General features: G+C 32.9%; 1 protein-coding gene across 1 annotated transcript in view; it reads left to right on the forward strand.

The window, feature by feature from the left end:
- LOC129235260 (synaptic vesicle glycoprotein 2B-like) overlaps positions 1-18,184 on the forward strand; it is a 51,232-nt gene that overhangs the window by 15,272 nt on the left and 17,776 nt on the right. The window contains exons 4-8 of the mRNA XM_054868973.1: positions 1,826-1,977; positions 7,530-7,654; positions 14,421-14,498; positions 15,404-15,499; positions 15,583-15,671. Coding sequence (XP_054724948.1) covers positions 1,826-1,977; positions 7,530-7,654; positions 14,421-14,498; positions 15,404-15,499; positions 15,583-15,671 — 540 coding nt within the window. The remainder of the gene's footprint in view (positions 1-1,825; positions 1,978-7,529; positions 7,655-14,420; positions 14,499-15,403; positions 15,500-15,582; positions 15,672-18,184) is intronic.

The following is an 18,184-nucleotide window of genomic DNA, read 5'->3' on the forward strand; positions in this document are numbered from 1 at the left end:
AAGTGTTTTCTCCAATTTGAGGCCCCGATTCAGTTTTCATCTATAAACAATAATAGAATGGAGGAATTCTTTTACACTTTAAAGATACTATTTGGTGCTCTTTTTTGTTTATTTGGCGAAACATTTTAAATTGCTGAACAAAGAGTTTCACTGGCTAAAGAGTCAAATCTAATTTAAAGTTTGGCGAATAGTTTTAAATTCCAAAAATACTTTAATAGGTTTTTTGTTGTGTTCGCATTTTGGTTCAAGAAAAATGATCATTTCACATCGGGGGGGGGGGGGGTATTTAACAGCCTTCCTTTAAATTCTTAGCACGGGACGTTTCGCTGTATCTATTTTCCTTTTCATATTTGCGTACTTCATTTTTTTAATTAGTGAGGGTTCTTTTTTTTTTGCATACTACGGGGAACAAGGAAATAGCTTTTTTTTGCACTATTTAGTTAAATGAATAAAGCGCAATTTTTTGAATGATCTTTGTATAGATTAGGAAAGGGGGGGGGGGGTAAATAAATAGAGACGGATAAAAAACATTACAGATACATCGTATAGGTAGATAGCGGCAATTTTGGCGTAAAAAGGTGAATGACAGTAAATGAAACTGGAAATAGGTTTAGAAAATACGATAAAGATAGATATAGGTTAATTAATACCGCTGTCAAATTTATTTAAACTACCGCCGTAAGCGGCGAACTTGGCATAAAAACAGGGGGCGGGGTGGATTTTTTTATATTCAACGGACTTCTTTTAAATTCTTGGCACGGGCATCGCCGTGCGAGTACTGCTAGTTATAACAATAAAATCTGTACCTCAGAGCCACACTGACGTAAAATCGAAAATTGCGATTTTCCGCTTAGTGAACTGTATGTAGAAGCCGGTTCCGCATCGAGCCGTGTGGATGATTTTCACAAAAAATAATCCTTTTCAATTTTTTCCCAGATTAAAAAAACGCGTCCCATCCTCTACGTGCACCAGAAAAAACTTTTTCCTCTTTCATGTAAAATTACCATAATGTGACTTATGTTCTTCTGACTTTGAGGTACAGAAATAACAACTTAAATAGATACAAGATAAAAAGAAATAACATAAATCTGAACAGAAAATAAGACATAAGAAAACAGATAGATAATTTTATCTGATTATAGAATGACGTAGAAGAAGTTGTGTAGCATATTTTTCGCGCAGAATAACAAGAAGTTTAACTAAACGTGATGCTTTAGAATTTCTAATAGATGATCCAGACGTTTTGAATGAAAAGCAATTATAATATACGATAAAGATAAAACTTAAAGGGAAAAAAGCAACAAAAGCTCTGGATTTTTATTGAAAAAAAATATTGTACTTTGAATAAAAGCTATCAATTCGAAGGACTACCTTAATCACATGAAAGTAGGGTAAAAGTTTTTGTAGAGCATTCAGTATAGTTCGTATGAATTAATTGTACTTTAGCAGTTGACAACGTTGCACATTATCATTATTGAGGTTGCAGTATGCCCAAAACAAATCAATTTCCCACAGTATACGAGTGAATTTTTCTTTCAGACTAACCACAGATCTGACATTTCGAATTTTTCCGAGGGGGGGAGCAATTGGCTCCCCTGTCCCCCTAGATAACGGGTCTCACTGTCAAGTAAGCCGCAAAATGTGCACTAACCTACTCTACGAACTTTAATCTTCTTCCCTTCCATTAAAAAATATTTATGATTTCTAATCTAGGTCTTGTGTTTTGTACACGTAACTCTACCCTTCAAGAAGGTATACATACTGTCGTGTAAGTTTCAAGTATTCCTTTTTCAAAGTGATATTTAAAAATGATTGCATTTTCTAGGGTCGGAGGTTCATTGCCAATAGTTTTTACATACTATAGTGAATTTCTAGTCAAGAGGTATAGAGGTAGACATCTCAGCTGGCTTCTTACTTTCTGGGGCATTGGTGGTGTATATACAGCTCTCATGGCATGGCTTATGATCACAGAACCAGGTAACAGCAAAACTCCTTAATTTCTTTTTTTTAATTTTGGCTTATCACTTTGAAAGCAAACAAGTAAAACTACTTTTATGTTTCTTCCTTTTTTCGTGCCTTAAAGCTAATTATGAAATTTCAGAATAATGCTTTTTTTATGCATTTCCTGAAGTTGAGTGCATAATGTTTTCTATGATTGGCAACGCAGGTCACTCCAAAAGAACCACCAAAACTATACTGCCATGCTAAGCAGAGAAGTCGTTTCTACATTTTTGCAAATCAAAATTGAAATATTGGAGATGGTTTTTGTAACATAATTTATCTAAATGTAAAGTTTTATGGAAGTTTGTGAATGGTAAATATTTTTTATAAATTCTTAAAAAATGGCATAAGTATATGGACGCGTAAAACTTTAAAAAGCAATAGCTCATTTTGAACTCGACAGGAGACGCGACTTTTGCGCTTAGCACGGCAGTACACATATCGTCACCTTAGAATTACAGTTAGACTTCTAAACCTAGAAACAACAGTAAGATACTCTACTGTTGTTCAGAGGCCACCAATATGGGGGAGAGCGGCCCAAAGCGGGTAGATATTCGAAGAATGCTCGAATATTGTAGATTTTGGATTTTTATCGCAACAATTTCGGGTAGTAACGAGCTGACATATTGCAAAGCGTGCTAACGACAGATTCTAATACAGTGGGCAAGTTTCGGTGATTGCAAAAATTTAAAACGCCTGCCATTTTCATTACATTACTTCCGCTGCATGTTGAACTTACATTCTCAATTGTGTCAAAAGAATTGACACTTCTAAGACGTTCTCTAAAATCCTAAATTGTCTAATCAGCCTCTTCAATGGAAACACAAAAAGACTTGTCATTTCGTCCTGTATGTGACAACTCTTATATTTTATCAAAAATAATTATTAAAACGGGTAATGAATAAAATTTTGTTGCTTAAGAAATCATAAATTAAATGTGATTTGTTAAACAGAAATTTTGTTTGTTACATTTTAAAATTAGTAGTTTTTAATGAAATATATGATCTGATATGATCTGTCACGTCCAGAAAAAAATGGCAGCTTTTTCGTGGAATTGCCCAGCACATAATTTTGTCCAACGTTTCAAATTATTATTTCTCAACAAATGACATAGGTTTCTATTGTATTTGAACCTCAACTTTTAAAACTACAATTTGTTTGTCATTGCTGCATTAATAGCTTAAAAATTATGACGTATTCATACAGAAAATTGCAAGAGATTGATTTTAGGTATTCCGCGTATGACGCATGCAAATAAATCAGATTTTTAATATCGAACTTATTTAATAATAAAAATAACTGTGTCAGTAGTATCTTTGTATCAAATGTAAAGATTAAAGCGTGTGCTTTTTTAGTGCTTACTCCTGTTTCATTGAATATTTAAGATCTAAAACAAAATGTTGTTGAAATTATAGAGTGTAATTGCACCTCGCGTGACGGTGGAACGGCCGAAAACGGTTTGATATCCTTTGGCTCTGCCAGAAAGATGCTTGACCTTGGATGAGCTTATTCGTGCTTGGGTTGAAAAGGGAAACATTACATAAATTGCGCAACATCAATGGTAACTTAAACCGACTTTCGTTTCGTTATTTAAACAAATGGAATCATTTAAGCCTCATCCGATTGTAAGTTGAATTATGAGAGCTAAATTATGTATCCAAATTCAGAATACAAACAATATTTTCGGAAAATCAACCAATCATTAAATGTAACGAAGTACAAAATCTTATATCGAAGGTGAAAAAAAAGCTGCAATTCGCACAACTTCAACGCACTCGCTGTCTCAATTTGCGTTCAGAACGAAATATCGTTGGATAATATTATTTTGGCAGTAGTTTGCCCAAAAGCTACTTCATTTTAACGTGCATAACAACTACATCCCTCATACTCGGTGTCTCTCTCTCTCTCTCTCTTTCTTTAAACAAAACTAATACTCTTAGCCTCAGAAATAAGTTAATTGAAATTTTAAAAAGTTACTGAAGGACTGAAATAGAAAAAATAACTTTTAAATCCGTGTAAGGAAAAATAAATCATTTTTGAATTATTTTAATTTGAAAAATCTTTTTCACTTGAATATATAAATCATTTCAATACCTAGTCTTAATTTTTAATCCAAATAACGCCTACGTATATTTCTGTTAATGTTGTTATAATCCCACTCGTAATTGAATCATTTCGAGAAGTGCCTTAAATTAATCCAATTGGCGAATGTGTCGAAACTTTTACCTTATGAGTCGAAGAATTCTTTCTTCCGGGCATTTCAGAAATATGTGAGCTTTTATTGAATTAAGAGCAATAATCTTCTCAAAAATAGAAAGCTAAATTTATCTCTGTTAGTAGCTCTTTTTGTGTTACATGTGTTAACATTTTGAATTTTTATTTAAAAAAAGTGGAGAATTGGGTATTCATGAACGGCAACCCATTTTGCTTTTTAATTGCTTGCTGTAAATAGTAAATATGAACCATCAGAATTTCTTTAAACAATTTTCATGTATTGTCAATTCACTAATAGCATTTCATCATTCTGTCTTTTTTGTGAATCTATCGGAAATTTGCCATAGAATACTAAGAACGTGATTTTCTACTCAAGAAATATAAAGTAGGGGAGGGTGGCCCAAAGCGGATAGGTTTTCGAAGAATGCTTGAAAATTGTAGTTTTTGTATTTTTCTCGCAACAATTTCGGTTTTATTTCCTAGCAGGGTTTTTGAACTTCAAAATAAAAAATGATTTTTGTATTATTTTAAACCCAATATTTATTTATTGTCAAACTTTACAAACATTTGAAAAACCCGCTTTGCCCTACCAAGGAGCCCAAAGCGGGAAAGCTTACCTAATTATGATTTGGTACATTTGCCGATAAAATATGAAGTCATAAATGATTAAAATAATTGACTAGCTACCTGTTATTTTAGAAACAAATGTAAAAAAGTTGTACTTATCCAATTTAAACTCAGCACTTTTTGTTGATAAAACACAAAGGAATAACTGATTGAATTGATAGACTAATTAATTGCCATCCTTAAAAATAACTTTTTAAAGTTGTACGTATTCTATTGAAACAGAAAATCAAAGTCAGCACACGAGTCAAGAAATTATAAATAAATATATGATTAAATCCTATACCCGCTTTGCCCGAAGGCACGCTTTTTATTTCAATAACTAGTGATACACGCACGGCTTTGCCCGTAATAGAAAAATCAAAAGGTCTTTTGGTTCGCCTGTATATTTACAAATAATGTATGGTGAATTTTCTCGCCAGTTCCACGTTATGATAATTTCGTATCTCGCCAATTGGCTTGTGCCCATGTTACGTTTCCACGTTATGATAATTTCGTAATTTACTCGTCCATCTTATGATATTTTTTTTCTTGAAATTGGAGTAGAAAAAGAACCACATTGAATTTTCAAAAAATAGCATCGAGGTGCACATTCCCATGCTACATACAAACTTTGTGCCTAATTTCATGAAAATAGGCCGAACGGTTTAGGCGCTATGCGCGTCACAGACATCCAGACATCCTCCGGACAGAGAGACTTTCAGCTTTATTATTAGTAAAGATTAGAACCTTAACTTTAAAAAAGAAACGAGGGAAATGACTATCGTAGTTTCTAGGTGGATGGTGTCAGAATAACGTAATATTATTGACAATCAAAACTAGTATGTTGTGGCCATCACGAAACTTTCTTCTATATTTTTCTTTTTTTTCTGATCCCTCCCCATGCTTGACGAGGGAGCAATATTCCCAATGAAAACAAAATTACACATGCAAAAACTTGACGACCATCCCAATGTCTGAATTATTGCAAAAGCAAAGCAAAGAGCGAAAATTGAAAGTTATTTTAAAAGCCTTGCTTGAATTAATTACAAATATTTTATTTGTTAACAAACATAAGATGGCAACAGTTAAAAATTTTAAATCATTGAGATAATATTTCCGATCATTTCCATGCAATTAAAATCACGAGAAATACGCAGACGACAATCTATTATGATTTATCTTTCTTATTGTTGCATTAATAAAGCTATTTTTATTTTAAAAAAAAATCAACACCTCTTGGAGCGATTGGCGTCAAAATTGAACCAAAGCCTGTTTACATATGGATTCACATATATTCCAAATTTCAACCAGAACGTAGCATTACTTCTTGAGATAGGGCACTCACAATGGAAAAAAAAACGGGCGATTGCGCCACCCCCTTTTTAGCTGTTGACACCAAAATAAAATCAGCTCTTATACCCACTAAGGACTACTTCCCGATAAATTTTTCTTTCATTCCGTTCATTATTTCTTGAGATACAGCAGTCACAATTGACGACGAAAAACGTTCCATAGCTCAACCCACGTTTGAGTTATTGACACCAAAATTGAATCAGCACCTGTTCCTGTTACTGGCAACATATGGACCAAATTTTGTTTGATTCCGCCAGTTACTTCCTGAGGAATAGCAATCACGCGTAACTCAAAAAACGTCCCATTGCTCCACCCCCCTTGGAGGAATTCGCGCCAAAAACCAATGGGCACAAGTTCACATAGGGGCACATATGTGTACCAAATTTCGTTCGATTTTATGCGGTAGTTTTTGCTGTAGAGCGGCAACAAAAAACTGGCCACACACAGACGTGACACACACACATACACACACACATACACACACACACACACACACACACACACATACACACACACACACACACACACACACACACACACACACACACATACACACACATACACACACACACACAGACAGACAGACATTTTCCAAAAATAGTCGAAATGAACTCAGCACACCTCAAAACGTTCGAATCCGTCAAAATTCGAAATTCAAAAATTTGCACGAATCCAATACTTTCTTCTATATATTAGATATAGAAGAAAGTAAAAATAAACTGGACTTCGACGAATCACAAGTTCCAAAACTTCATTTTTTTAGAAATGTACCATTTTTTTAATTTTAAGTCTGGTTGCGCCATGCCGCTTTACTGCTGCTTCGCTGGGACTGATTAAAACTCGGGAGTGTTCATGCAAACACGACATACGTATGCATCGCAGCTTACACACCATGGGAGGGGGGCATACGAAAACCTACCCGCTTTGAGTCACCCTCTCCTACGTACTAAGCAGTAAGTTACTGTCCCTAAGACAGAGCTAAGGCAGGATACCGTCAGTCCGGTTATCCCATTCAGAGACTGCAGTTTCGCTCTAAAGGTTGCTGGTTCTCCGAGACTGCACTTTCGTCCTTCTGCCTCCAGCTCGGTTATTCCCTATTCGAGACTGATGAGTCCATTCAAGGTGAAACTGTTCTGAATGAGATAACCGGACCGTCAGTATTTTGCATGTACGAAGTACGTTGTTTGAGATCAATACTGCCTCCAGCTCGGTTATTCACTTTTCCAGACTGAAGAGTTCTAATTAGAAGGAAACTACAATATCTGGATATGATAACCGGGCTGTCTGGTATATTGCGTGTAGTAAGTAGTTATTGTAGTTGCAGTTTCATTAAATAATATTTTTTTTTTTTTCAGAAGCGAATGGCTTAGGAACACGTTTAAGTAGCTGGAGAGTGTTTTTAGTCGTTTGTGCTGCGCCTGCACTTCTGACCGTATTTGGTCTCTTTTTCCTGCCAGAAAGCCCTCGTTATCTTTTAGAGGTAAGAAATGGATCATATATTTTCGAACGCTATATATAGCGGAACTAAGCAGAAATGTTCAAATCATGTCCGGATCACCACTTGGGAGGGAAAAAAGTCTCCACAATTACACGGTTGCTTTTTGATGCATGTATTACTTTCTGTCCTTTTTTTCCCAAGTAAATTACTTACGTGTTTGGAACTTCAGAATGGAGATGCTAGCAATTTTTAAACAACAGTAACACCATTAACTTAATTCACAATGGATACACAAGAATAATGACCAGTGATATTACAGTATCAAAATTAATATTGATGTTTGCAATATTTAATCCATTTTCCAGCAATATAATACTGAGTTTACAGCACTTTGACGGTTCTAATGGAATATTTACCTTGCGTGGTTAGACAGTGGATAATTAATCTCTCCCGCTTGCGACACAATATTCTCTAACGCTAACTGTTCCGTTAGCGTAGCTTCCGACTTGACTCATTTTTAAGCAATCACGATTGCTTATTGTTCTCATTTGACCATCTTTGAGGCCCGGTTTCTTTTTCAGCTTGTACTAGGGGCCTCTACAGCACCACCGCCAACCGGACTCTGCATGCGCGGCTCCTCTGGTCCTGAGCACTGTTCCCCGGAATCCACTTCTCCTGGGCGGTGGCGTCCATGTCCTACGCACACATACACACGCACGCCTTCACACACACACACACACACGTAACTACCCAGCAGGAGGGACAGGAGCTATGTCTAGAAACAATAACCCCAATGAGTAGAGTCCTGTCGCAACTCGTGATTGCGAAACACATAATTTGAATTCAAAATTTCAGAATTCTCTTTTTTTTCTTTTGTATCACGCTTTGTAGTCCAACTTTTACTTTCTTACAATTACTAAAAATTATTTCACCAGCCTTGGTGTTGAGTTACTGTTATAAATTTAGGAGTAAAAGATAAATAAATCATGGTTCGAGTATTAAATATATAGCATATCAACCTTTCAACTATACATACCGACTGAATACATTCTCTTACACTGTCCACCAACTTTAAAATTTGGGAGGAGTTTTCCAAATGTAATGAAGATAAATACAGCATTTTTTTTTAACTAAAGCACTCAAACGTTCTCTTTTATGCGAAAAGGTTTGTGAGAGTGACTCCCACGTGCTAGCAAAAATTCCATCAGAAATTGGAAGTGATTGCACAATTTTTAACACTTCATCTTTGAAGAACACTTTAAATACTGTAATTTCTGCCAGCCCGATAATTTCCCAATATTCGAAATCGCAGCGTTAAAAATTTCACTAAATGATTCGCAACTCCAACAAACTATAGGGGGCACTGCAGCCACTGTCTAATGGCGGATGAAAAAGGTAAAACAAACGCATGCTGTAGCGTAGAAAACGCTAATAAGCCTAGTAATTTTTGTTTGTATGCATGATTTTTTTGCTTTATTCTTTTTAAATTAATTTTTAAAGTCTTGTGGATATTCTGGCCCACGTAGAAAGAAATGAGAATTCAAGAAGAATTACTAAACGTCAGAAATTAATGCAAATTACGTAGTTCGTAGTTCTAAGCAGCCATTTCCACGATGTTGAAATCGACATTTATCAATTCTTGATGGAACTACATTTTCATTGTGGCCATAAGATTGACAAGAATAACATTAAATGCTAGATAATTTAATTATATGACATTACGAATTATTAACAAAAGAGGAAGATGATACTTCTTTGTCTTGTTTGGCTAGAGTTCATTGTTTTGAATTTGTAGCTGAGTTATTTTTCTCAAATTGCCGAATCGGTTAATTTAAAAATTTTCTGTTTCGTATGTTTCTAATTTCTGAATTATGATTTAATTCTGTCATGCTATGCAAATCATCAACAAAATTCTCACGGATATATGATGGTAGTTTTCTTTTTTATTGATCTTCCATTATTTCTTTAAAATTATCGAATTCTGTAATCTTTCTACCATTTTAATCCACTAATGATAAAAAAATAAAAATGGTTTAAATGACATGCGAAATCTCGCCAAGTGATTTTTGCTTTCACAATACTAAAACCATAACCCTAAACAAAGTTTTAGCGAAACTCTTCAGCTCATTATATAAGCAATAAAGTAAAGTTGGCGATGAAAATCCTCAGCTTTTGTTTTTGATATTCTAAACGTTCTTTCTCGGTTAAACATTTTTCATTTCGTTCTACGATAATACATTCAAGAAAATATTTTGCATGCTGTCCATTCTAACTAAATGCTGCTTGCTGCAGTAAAATAAGGTAAGTTAAGTTAATTATTTTTAAACTAGGCGGAGATGTAAACCCTAATTCTTCTACTAATGTTATTAAATCCTTCTTTCGAGCTTAAGATTTAAAAAAAAAACATTCTTACAAATTCACACAAAACAGTAAAAAAAATGTACATTTTATAACGTTATCTTCTTTAAAAAAAATGCTTCGAACACAGACGAGCATTTTTTTCGCATGCAAATGCGAAATTTGTTAATCCAAAGTTTTCTTGAGTTTACGCTTTCACCATTTACGACAATCAACTTACTTTTTAGATGAAAATAATGAAAACTAACATTATTTTGAGAAGCACGAGAATGCCATTAAGGGACGAAAGAATTTCTGTTGCTGAAAGCAATCTAAGACATATCGAATGCGTTAATAAATATTCATAAACAAACTGGCTATGTTTACCAACAGACACACATGGAACACAATGTTTTACCTTTTTCTTTAATTTTTGCAAATCACCGCAAGGTAGCGTATTCGAACGCTGGAGTTGCGAATAACTATTTTTCCAATTACTACTAAAACTCGGCAGAGTTAATTTTGGCAGTTTGATATCAGTTGCCTCAGAACATTTACTTCAATTTTTCACAAAAACTCTACCAACCTTAGAAATTGCCCTAGACACTGCAAGAACTAAAATTCATCGATAATATCACCTTGGCCTTGTAACTCAGTAACGAAAGAATCAAGATCCGATTCATCAGACAAATAAAATTGTTATTAAACATAACAGTTATATCTTCATAGTTTTTGAATTTTAACTTTGAAGAATTCCAATTCTGTGGAATCTGCATTAACAATACTAGTATACATTTTCTCCTTTAATTTTGTTGAACTAGGTTAAATTGCTGTTTTTTCTCTTTTTCAAGGCTTTAACATCCATTTTTAACAACAAATACTAAATATAATAGTATAATAGAAGGTAAACTTACCTTCGCTGATGCACAAAAAATTTCCGGCTCCATCAATCCAAAAATAAATATGACAAATAGAAAGAATAAAATTCACAATAATAAACTACAGTCCAGATTCACCACATAAAAATCTATTTGTTAGTGGATAGCATGAGAATTCATAAGAAATCGCATAAAGACGCACGCACAACCTCAAGAATAATTTCACATACTTGGAATGAAGAAAATAACGCAATACAAACAAAATGAATTAGAACGCGAATGAAAGTCAAAGTATTTTTAACTGTTGCCACTATTAGTTAGAGAAATTATGAGTTAAAATATGGAGGAAACAATTTTAGCTTTACATAAAGGAGAATTTTACGGTAAGTACAGTGGCTCCTAAAAGTGTTCGTACACCTACGACTTTCAATGAAATAGGACCCTATCCATTGAGTCCTATCTTTACCAATCTACAAGTTCATCCCAGCTCATATGAAGCATCTTCATGTTTACTTACTACTCACTATACCATCAGCCCCCCCCCCCTCCCTAGTAAGAGAACTCCATATTTAACTAAATAGAATCTAAAAAATATCATTATTTCTTATGTCAAATTTTATTCAAAAATTCATAAAAATATGATCCCATTGAGATCCCAACTTGAAATTTTGCACAAATGAAGATAAAATACACAAAAAAATTTGAGAATTAAAAAAAAATTCATTATATTTTTTCTGAGAAATTTAAATTTTAATCTTAAATTTAAATTTGTAAAAATGAAAGTTTTTATAAAATTAGTCATGTTGCATATCATATTAAACAGCAACTAATGTACTTTAAAATGCTTTTACCGAATCTTTCTATCTATATTTGGTGCTGCGTTATCGTCCATTTTATGATCAAGCGTCCATAAAAAAGAGGGTTTTTCTAAAAATCAAAGTCTCATAAATAAAAAAATAAAAGAGATAAAAATGTAAAAATTTGGGCTTTTGATTACCTTAAAGGATAAAATCGATGGGCCAAATTTCAAAGAAACAAAAAATTATGAAAAAACTTTGGATCACTTGACATAGAATAACCCTATTATAATATAATCATAAATAAGTGCATTTAAACTATTTTATATAAAATATGGAATGGTTCCTTCAACCCGATAAATATAGTGTAACATCAGGATAACATTTATGGAATTGATTTTTTATAAAAATTGATGGTGGGAATAATAAATTTCTTTGTGAAACAATGGAGGCACAGGCAAAATACTGCACTACAACATGCAATTTTTATTTAAATGTAAAAAATTTGGACCATTTCACGAAAAATCAGACCTTTTATCCAACACGTGACAGACCTATGTTGAATTTGAAAACGTGTCATTAGGGAATAAAAATAGCCTATGAAGTCACACGTGTATGTGTCGCTTCTTAGGGAAAAAATATCCCCCCCCCCTCCTTTGTTTGTTTCTTTTTGATACTAACTCTAAAATATAATCAGTAGGAAAGTAAAGTATACAGTAGCTCCCAAAAGTAATCGTACACCTACGATTTTCAATGAAATAGGCCCCAATCCATTGGTTAGAATTTATATTTCAGAGTAGGTATTTAATTATAAGATCTTTGATCAATTTTTAACAAAACTACATGAAATTTTTTTTTTAAAAATATCAAAACTTATTTTTTTTTAAATCAAAAACTAAAAAACGCCGGAAATTTTATCTCACAAAAGTCTTCGTACACTTTAAAAAATGTCTATATATTATTGAGTAATCTAACTTTTATTAATTTTTTATTTGGTAGAATATCATGCAGTATCAATAACACCTTTTAAACGTTTGGGAATATAGATTTCATTCTTCTTTCTTTCTTTCTTTTTTTGCGTAATTTCTGAGTAAGTGTTCAACTACACTTCGAGTCTTACTGTTTCTAGCTCTATTTTCGTTTCAAAGCCGTATTTTCGTAATCTAGCCTCCAGACATCTCTAAATATGTTACATTAAGTTCAAATCTGGAGATTGAGGGGGTATTTTCTAAACTTTAACACAATTTTTAAAGAACTAGGCGCAAATGTTGAAAACCATGTGCTTCTTATCGTTATCTTGATAAAAAACAAAGTTGTTTCCGATAACGAAACTTTTGACTAAGAGTTCAAAATTTGTTTTTAAAATATTTAAATGAACAGCATGATTCAGTATTTCATCAAGAAATTCAAAACTACCAAGTCCTAATGCTGATATGTACCCTCACACAAGAACACCTTCACCGTTCTGATTTATTGATCCAACTAATTTCTTAAGAGATTAAGTTCCTAATTTTTTTTCTTCTATTTACAATTATACAACAATTTAACCAAAAATGTTGAATTCTTCTGTATCTGTAAGTAAGATGTATTTCCAAAATGTTTTGAGCTTATTTATCATTGATTTTGCGACGATAAGTGTAAGCTTTCTGTTTTTCGCATGACCTAGAAAATTTCTGCGGGAAGAAGTCCCATTTAATCTAGCTAATCAGAGAACTTGGCGAACAATTTTAGGTGAAAATTTAAATGTAAAATTTTTCATTTAACTCTGTAGAAATTTTAACACCACTCAAATGTGTATTTTTCATAATTTTTTTTAACTTTAAACCTCCGATCACGCTTTGTCAACTTTGCCGGTTGACCTTTTCTTACCTTGTTTTCGGTCCGATTCATTTCTATAAAGTTTTTTATTAAACACTTTACTATAGAATAGAATAAATTACCTAATTTAGAGATATTTTAAACCAATTTACCGCTACTGTGAGGAAAAAATTCAAATTTCGAATGGTGTTTGTTGCTGTTTACGCATACCAGTCATTTTAAAGTGATAAGCACAATATTAAGGAATAAATAAACAAAAAATCAACTCAAATGACTTTTAAGGGTCAACACAATGTAAAAATAATAAAGAAACGACATATGATAATTTTAATCATGAATTTATTCGAAAATATTTGAGTGTACGATAACTTTTGTGGCGTGTTATTTCTTTGTCTCTTGGTTTTTTTGACTCATTTCAAAAAGAAGATCCTTCAATATTTTGAAAAAACTACAGGGTTTTATTTGGAATGACACAGGAATGATGTGAAAAAATATTGGACTTCATATTCGAATTCAGTTACGCGTTATTTTGGTTTTACTAAAAAATTTCAACGTGTATGAACACTTTTGGGAGCCACTGTATATTTAATAAAATTTTAACTACTGATTCAGAGGATATATTGCTAGAATCAAGAGCTCTGAAATTCATATCCAAATTTCTCCCCCACGTGACTGGTAAACTACACTAAAAAAATATCAATTAAAAAGGAAATTGGCAAAAAATAATTTCTTAACAAATCACTCGATTCAAGTACTTTCATTACGTCAACGAACTTTTATCTTTCAGCTTTCATTAATTTTTATATACAGGGCGTTCCCGTTTAATCTGTATGTCGTCTATTTTCACAACAGTTAGTCTTAGACGCATACTTCCAATTGCAAAAATGGTTAAAATAAGATAGATGCAGAGTTAAGATATGAGAAGCGAAGACATAATTTAGTGAAAAATACAAATTTATTTTTATTTGTTTTTTTTAGGTTGGAAGGGACGTCGAAGCTGTGTATGTCTATCAAAAAGTACGACGCATCAATGGAAAAGAAAATAGCGATTTTCAAGTGCGTAAACTTGATGTTAATCCATTAATTTTATCTTGCTATACATACGATTACAGAAGCATACTAATGCAGATTTTGAAATTAATATTGTAATGTTACTCCCTTTATACAAGTAAATGTTTCAAGGATATAAGAATCCAAAAAATTTCAAATTTATCATATGACACTTTTTTATTTTAAAATTAAGTAATCCTGCAAATTAATGTCCTATATTGTTTTTCCAACATGTATACTTAAAGAAGTCATTTCTGTTTCATTTGTTTCAGCAATTTCAAAAATAGGATTTTTCAATTTATAAATGCTGTTGAGACAACATTCACTTTAACCGGAATTCGTATTTTATATATTGTCATAAAATGATAAATTATGACCCAGAAAGTGTTTTTGTGTTTTTTGTTTAGATAGTTTTTTAATATATGCAGAATGTTACTAGGGGTTCATGAATTTACGATTGCATGAGGATCAGTTATTATTAAGTAATGGAATAAATAACAGACGAAAGAACATTCTTGCATTAAATTCAGAAATTAACAAGTTTCTTTTCTTCTTCTTTTTAGAGTCATATCTTTGTGCTCAGATTAACATACATTGAAAGTAATGAAATGGAAGTGACGTCATAAAATAAGGACCATTTGACTTGACGTTGCTGCAAAATTTGGCCCCATTTATGCATTTTATTGTTTGATGTTGCACGCCACTGTGTCTTTCGTTTAAGCTCATGTTCTTTATTTGCAAATTTTATTCAGATTTTTTTTTATTTTTTTTTTACGCATATACCTTAATACTCATCAAAAATTATATTCCTATATTTTACTGTATTTTTTGAGACTCGATGGTATATTTAAAAGATTATTTGTGCAATGTTCTTATTCCTAAAACTACAATTAACACTTTATCTCTTTCAGTTAAGTGAAATGGAGTTGCCACCACGAAGATCTCCAAATGCTGGGCTGACAAATCATCGTAATTGTTTCAATGATTTTTTGGAAGCATTTGAAACGGTGTGCATTTTCTGTGAAATCTTGTTTTCAACTTAATTTTAAAAATATTATTTCAGGAAAAATCAAAAGTTTCTGTTTTATAGTTTTGGGGATCTGTTCTACAAGTTCTTTGTCCACCGTTTACGAAGATTACAATGATTCTCATGATTGTGTGGGTTACCACTGCTTTTGGGTAATTATTATTTCGTTTATATTGAGTTTTAAAATTCCTAATTTTTGAAACTAATATTTGATTACGCTTACAACACATGAAAGTTTTTCAACGATTGAATTTTTATCTTTTATATAATCCAGTTTTTTAAAAAATCGGAATAATTATTTGGCCAGGATTTCAATTCCTTATTTCAAGAAATTATACATTTATTGTATTTTCATACGATTTTTCAAAACATATTTGAGCTTAAAAATAAACACAATTTTGACTTTTCTGTTTGAAATTTTACTATTAAATACCACACAGGTACGTGACTGACAACTTCAAAGCAAAATCGTTAGCATTTTCTCCCATTCCACGAAACATCTGCATTGTTTAAATGATATTTCCCCTGTTTTATTGTTATTTTTAATATAGATTTAGTGGTGTAGTTGAATTCCCAAAAATATTTTTGCTTTATTTTAAAAATTAATTCAAAATGTGGTAACTCACTGACATGTAAAGTGTTTAAATGCCCTTCAGTCAGCACGTTTTTAACTATTTTTTACGAATTGAATTCAGCTTAAAAACAATAAAAAATCGGAGGAAAAGATTTTTTAAATGGTGTATTTTTTGCGTGGGATGAGAGAGAAAGCTTATGGTGCTTCTTTGAAAACGTCAGTCAATTACCCGTTTGATTTCCCGCATAATTCAAGGCTCCATCAATCAACAAACCTTTTCCTTATTACTTACTATTGCCAATGTGCTACTTAAGAAAATCCAACTTAAAAGGTTTTGTGTTCAGTCAATCAGAAAGGCCGTGATTATGCCATTACCCCAGAATTACCTTAATGAGAACCATAGTTGAAATACTAAGCATACTTTCAAACTATCATGTAATCCTTCCAAAAAGGAATAAACTGTCTTCAGATTTTAAATTAAACAATAAAAATAATAATTTCTTTGATTCACTCATAAATTATTTTTCGGTGATGTGAGTCCGCAAACGGGACGAAAGTCAATAGAATTTGGCTACGACACATTATTCCTGAAATATTCATCCAGAATTTCAATAAGCAATCACAAACATAGTTATAGTATTTCTGATTTTGCTGATGTTGAATGTAACAGCCGAGTTTATACCAAACTCAAAAGCACAGCCACCTAAATTGCCTTAATTTTCTGTTCAATGTAAAAAAAAAAAGACGTAGATGCTTTGTCTTAATGGTGGTCGTCGTCCCAGAAAAATGACATTCCCATTAAGAAAAGCAATGACATTTGTCGCGTGCTCTTGAGTTGCCTTCCGTTCATTCTTTTAGGGTGACTCATTAGAGCTCTGCCAATAAAAGAGTAACAAGTGAAATTCTTTTTTCACTAGATTGACAATAATCTCGATTGCTGCCATATGATAGTCTTGGTAGTCTAAATGGAAATCCTACTGAAACTAAACCTCTCGACTTTTCTTCTTTTTATTTGTGATTTTTATGTTATGCAAGTTTTTTCCAAACCCATTGATGCCTATTGCTCAAATTTGACTTGAATGTTCTTCGAAGTCATTAAGAAGACTAAGACATATGTGTTAGGGGTAAGCTTTAGATTACGGTTCAAAATGGTTCAAGTTCACGCAAACATATACAATAGAACTCCGATTATCGGAATCAATTGGAACCGTACCCCGTTCGGAAAATCAAAAATTCGGATAATTAGACTTTCTGTGAAAAAGGGTCCGCTTTGATTAATCACTGTATGTATGCTTAAAATGGGAGGGAAAAAAACTATTTTCAAGACAAAATCGTTTCTAAGTAAATGAAAGGCAATACTTTTACATGTTAAGCTTATGTGCAAGTGCTGCACATTAGAAATCAGTAAAAGAACTATACTATGAGGCTTTAGAGTAGGAATTAGTAACTGGAGGGAGCAAGTCCAATCATTGACTTAGGAAACGCTGATGCAAAGGGTTCAACTTCGACGAATGGGAGACACGTTTTAAGTGAAACGAGTTGAAGAAAGCTGATTGCTTCTAATGCTTTACTTTCAAGTTTTTCATGTGACTTATGATCTTTAAATCAGGGATTGAAGATTTCATTCTCTGCACCTTTTATTCCTTTTCAATGTATGAGACGGTGACTCATCATCCCAATAATGTTCGCGCTCAGGGAGGGAAGGATAACGGCACGCGAAGACAGATTTCTTATTGTGAATCGCAAAACGTTAACGTCTCTTTTTTTTTTCTGAAATTCTAAAAGCGATTCGGATAATGAGTGATTCGGACAGTCGGAGCTCGGATAATTTTAGTTCTACTGTATGTGTGTGTTGTGTTTAAGTCGAAGAAAATACTTCACCCTCTTTCTGAGATAAAATCCAACAAAATCCAGTCCGCCAGAACCGCTGATTATCCGAATCGCAATTCGGATAGTCGGAGCTCGGATAATTTTAGTTCTACTGTGTGTGTGTGTTGTGTGTAAGTTGAAGAAAATACTTCATCCTCTTTCTGAGATAAAATCCAACAAAATTTAATCCGCCAGAACCGCTGATTATCCGAATCGTGATTC

Source organism: Uloborus diversus, chromosome 2, assembly GCF_026930045.1.
Source record: "Uloborus diversus isolate 005 chromosome 2, Udiv.v.3.1, whole genome shotgun sequence".
Lineage (NCBI taxonomy): Eukaryota > Metazoa > Arthropoda > Arachnida > Araneae > Uloboridae > Uloborus > Uloborus diversus.